The sequence below is a fragment of the Sorex fumeus genome, unplaced genomic scaffold, assembly GCF_029834395.1.
Source record: "Sorex fumeus unplaced genomic scaffold, SorFum_2.1 ptg000019l, whole genome shotgun sequence".
Classification (NCBI taxonomy): Eukaryota; Metazoa; Chordata; class Mammalia; order Eulipotyphla; family Soricidae; genus Sorex; species Sorex fumeus.
The window spans coordinates 39,689,219-39,692,961 of NW_026606076.1; the positions used below are offsets into that span (position 1 = coordinate 39,689,219).

Genomic DNA, 3,743 nt, shown 5'->3' on the forward strand with positions numbered 1-3,743 from the left:
TGGGGCAGAGATGAAACATCAGAAAGGAGAAAACTGGCAAGGGGAAATTGAGGCTTCCTTTTTCAGCACCAAGGTCAGGTAGATTGTCTTTTGCTGTGGGTTCCAGGGATTCAGGGATGAAATGTCCCCTGGGGCAGCAGCAGAACTGCATACACAGGCTTCAAAGAGTCTTTCTCCAGGGCCACCCAACTCTTCCCCAGGGTCCCTCCCCAACCCCTCCTCCCCTTAACAGGCACGTTTTAAAGTTGAATTTAAAGTTCAACATTAATTTGGGTTTAAAATTCACAGTCCCTTGCTTACACGGTGATTTTAAAAATCACCATTTCTTTTTCTCAGGAGTTGAGTCCTGAAATGATGCAGTTCACCAATTCTAAGACAAGTGCTGTTTCACTGTTTCTTCACAAGGAGACTTGTCAGAGCACCTTTGATATCTTTGTTCCTGAGGCTGTAGATGAAGGGGTTCAGCATGGGGGTGACCACTGTGTACATCACCGAGGCGATGGTAGTGCGCTGGGAGTTCTCTGTCACAGCAGAACTCAGGTACACGCCAATGGATGTGCCATAAAATAAGGAGACCACGGAGAGATGAGATGCACAGGTGGAAAATGCTTTATACTTCCCCTGAGCTGAGGAGATTCTCTGTACAGAGGATACAATCTTAACGTAAGAGTAAAGGATCCCAAAAGGGGGACCACCTGCCAGGAGAACAGCAAAAAAGTACATCACTAAGTCATTAAGAAAAGTGTCAGAACAAGCTAGGTGGACCACTTGATTGAGTTCACAGAAAAAGTGAGGGATTTCCACATGAGCACAGAAGGACAGTGACAACACCATTGTGACTTCCAACAAGGAATGCAGGGCACTCATGTTCCATGAAATACCAACCAACAGTGCACAGAGCCGGGGGTTCATGATGACTGTGTAGTGCAGGGGGTGGCAGATGGCCACATAGCGGTCATAGGCCATCACGGTCAGGAGAAAGTTGTCCAACACTCCAAAGAGGAGGAAAAAGTACATTTGGGCAAGGCAGCCCCCATAGGTGATGGCCTTGCTGTGTGTCTGGATGTTCACCAGCATCTTGGGGATGGTGGTGGAGATGAAGCAGATGTCCACGAAGGACAGGTTGGACAGGAAGAAGTACATGGGCGTGTGGAGGTGGGGGTCTGAGCTGACGGCCAGGATGATGAGCAGGTTGCCCATCACGGTGATCAGGTACATGGACAGGAAAAGGTAAAAGATGAAGGACTGCAGTTCTGGTTCCTCTGAGAATCCTAGAAGAAGAAATTCTGTAATTCCTGTCAGGTTTCCTGGTTCCATGTGCTGGAGAAAACTGCAAGTTTTGAATTAAGATACATGATTACTTTCCAAAGTGGCAGGCATGACATTGGGGTCTGGGGTGGGGTCGGGCAGTTGTTTTTGTTTAATTTTTAACATTTTTTTGTGGTCACATTGGGTTGCAGGATTGTGAATGAAGAAAGTTAAACAGATGAAAAATAGAGAAATCTCTCAACTCTAGTTTCCTGCTCTTGTAAGGTTCCCTTGGGACCGAATGGTGGATAACTGATGAAATAGTGACATTTCCAGAATAAAAAACGACTCTGTCCCCAGCACAGAGGGCAGGACTTATGGCCCATCTGGCAACCGGAAGCCACCAGGCTGCACCCCGTGCTTCCTCTTCTCAACTCCCTAGAGATAAAAGAAGGCCAGACCAAGCATACTAGTCCCACTGGTCTCTGTTCATTTTCCTGCCCAAGACTACTTTAAAATCTTGCTTAGTCTCTCCCTAGGCCTGGCTCTACCCCAGCCTCTTCAGAGATTTGTAGGGTTCTGCCCGGGAACACACCCCAGTAAATGTTTCCTATTTAGAAATTTTAAGACATCTACCCAATGGAATACTATGCAACTGTTAGAAAAGATGAAATCATGAAATTTGCATGTCAGTAGATGGCCATGGGGAGTATCATGCAAAGTGTAATTAGAAAAAGAGGGACAGACATAGAACGACCACTCATTTGTGGTATATAAAGTAACATAATATGAAACTAACACTCAAGGATAGTAGAGATAAGGGCCAGGAGGATCACAACACGGTTTGGAAGCTGGCCTCATGTGCCGGGGGGGGGGGGGGGGGGGGAAGCAGTTGGGATGGAGAAGGGACCACTAAGTAAATAATGGTTGGAGGGATCGCTCAGGATGGGAGATATGTGCTGAAAGTAGACTAAGGACCAAACATGATGGCCTCCAAGTATCTGTATTGCAATCCATAATTTCCAAAAGTAGAGAGAGAGAGTAAGAAGGAAGGTGCCTGCCATAGAGACAGGAGTGGGATGGGGTAGGGGTGGCAGGAGGGATACTGAGGATATTGGAAGTGGAAAATGTGTACTGGTGGAGGGAAGGGTGTTTAAACATTGTGCGACTAAAACATAATCATGAAAGTTTGTAACTGCATCTCATGGTGAGTCAATTAAAAAAAACACTAAAACAAAACAACAAAAAACACTGTCCTCTCTTTGTTCATCGATTTGTTGGAGCGGGCCCAGTAACGTCTCCATTGTGAAACTTCTTGTTACTCTCTTCGGCATATTGAATACTCTTGGTAGCTTTCCAGGCTCTCTGAGAGGGGCGGAGGAATCGAACCCGGCTCAGCCAGGCTGGCTGTGCACAAGGCAAACACCCTACTGCTGTGCTATTTAAAACAAAAGAACAAAAAATTTTTTTCCCTTGTTTCTTCAATTTTACTCATCTCTGTCCCTGTGTCTGCACCCGGTGAGGTCTCCAACCTATCAACTCTCAGCACTGTGATTCTCTGGAAAGAACAGTCTCTTCTGGCCTGGGTGGATATTGTCTCTGCCTTAGAGAATATTCAGAAGAACCCTACGCTCTACCTAACCTGTTGCAAGCTTGCAGCAAAAATATCCTTGGTAACAGTGTTTAGAGAAAACATTCCCTCTTTATTGGAAGCACCATATTAACTCAGTCTCTCAACTAATTTTGATGGGTGTATTTATAATTAAAAAATACTGGGCACACCTGGCGGTGCTTAGGCTTTACTCATGGGATCACTGTGCTCAGGGATCACTCCTACTGACACTTGGGAAACCAGGTGAGGTACTGGGGGTCAAACCTGGGTTAGCCGCAGGCAAAGCAGCACCCTACTTGCTGTATTAACTTGGACCCCATAATTTTTATAAATATAATGAAAGACCCTCCAAATATGTCCCTCCACGACAGATTATAACCAACTATGTAACCAACCAGACTCGCACTGATGGCTTAGAGTCAAGTTCATATTGAGTTACAAGAATACTGGAAAAGAATTCATATATATGTTCTAGTTTCGTGTTCTTCACAGATGCATAGTATAATTATTATTTAATTGCCAGAATTGATCCCTATATTGCATTCTAAGTAACACTTACCTTTCAGTCATTAAAAATTATGTATATAGGCACTGGTGGAGGGATGGGTACTTGATCATTGTATAACTGAAACCCAAGCACAAAAATTTATAAGTCTATAACTGTACCTCATGGTGTTTCACTAATAAAAAATAAATAAAAAAGAAAAAAATAATCACAGACTTCCAGATCAAACAGAAAAAAATAAATAAATAAAAGCAAATTTTATGACTTCAAAAAAATTATGTATATATAGGGGCTGGAGCAATAGTACAGCGGGTAGGTGTTTGCCTTGCATGCAGCTGACCTGGGTTCAATTCTCAGCATCCCATATGGTCCCCTGAG

At 44.1% G+C, this 3,743-nt stretch overlaps 1 protein-coding gene across 1 annotated transcript; it reads right to left on the reverse strand.

The window, feature by feature from the left end:
- Positions 1 to 387: 387 nt before the first annotated feature.
- On the reverse strand, positions 388 to 1,317 carry LOC130022279 (olfactory receptor 7A10-like). The gene has a single exon (XM_056113028.1). The coding sequence runs from the start codon at positions 1,315 to 1,317 to the stop codon at positions 388 to 390; it is 930 nt and encodes a 309-aa protein (XP_055969003.1).
- Positions 1,318 to 3,743: the final 2,426 nt, after the last annotated feature.

Bases quoted from the DNA above. Each gene is read 5' to 3' on its own strand.
- LOC130022279 (XM_056113028.1), bottom strand. From the start codon at position 1,317: ATGGAACCAGGAAACCTGACAGGAATTACAGAATTTCTTCTTCTAGGA.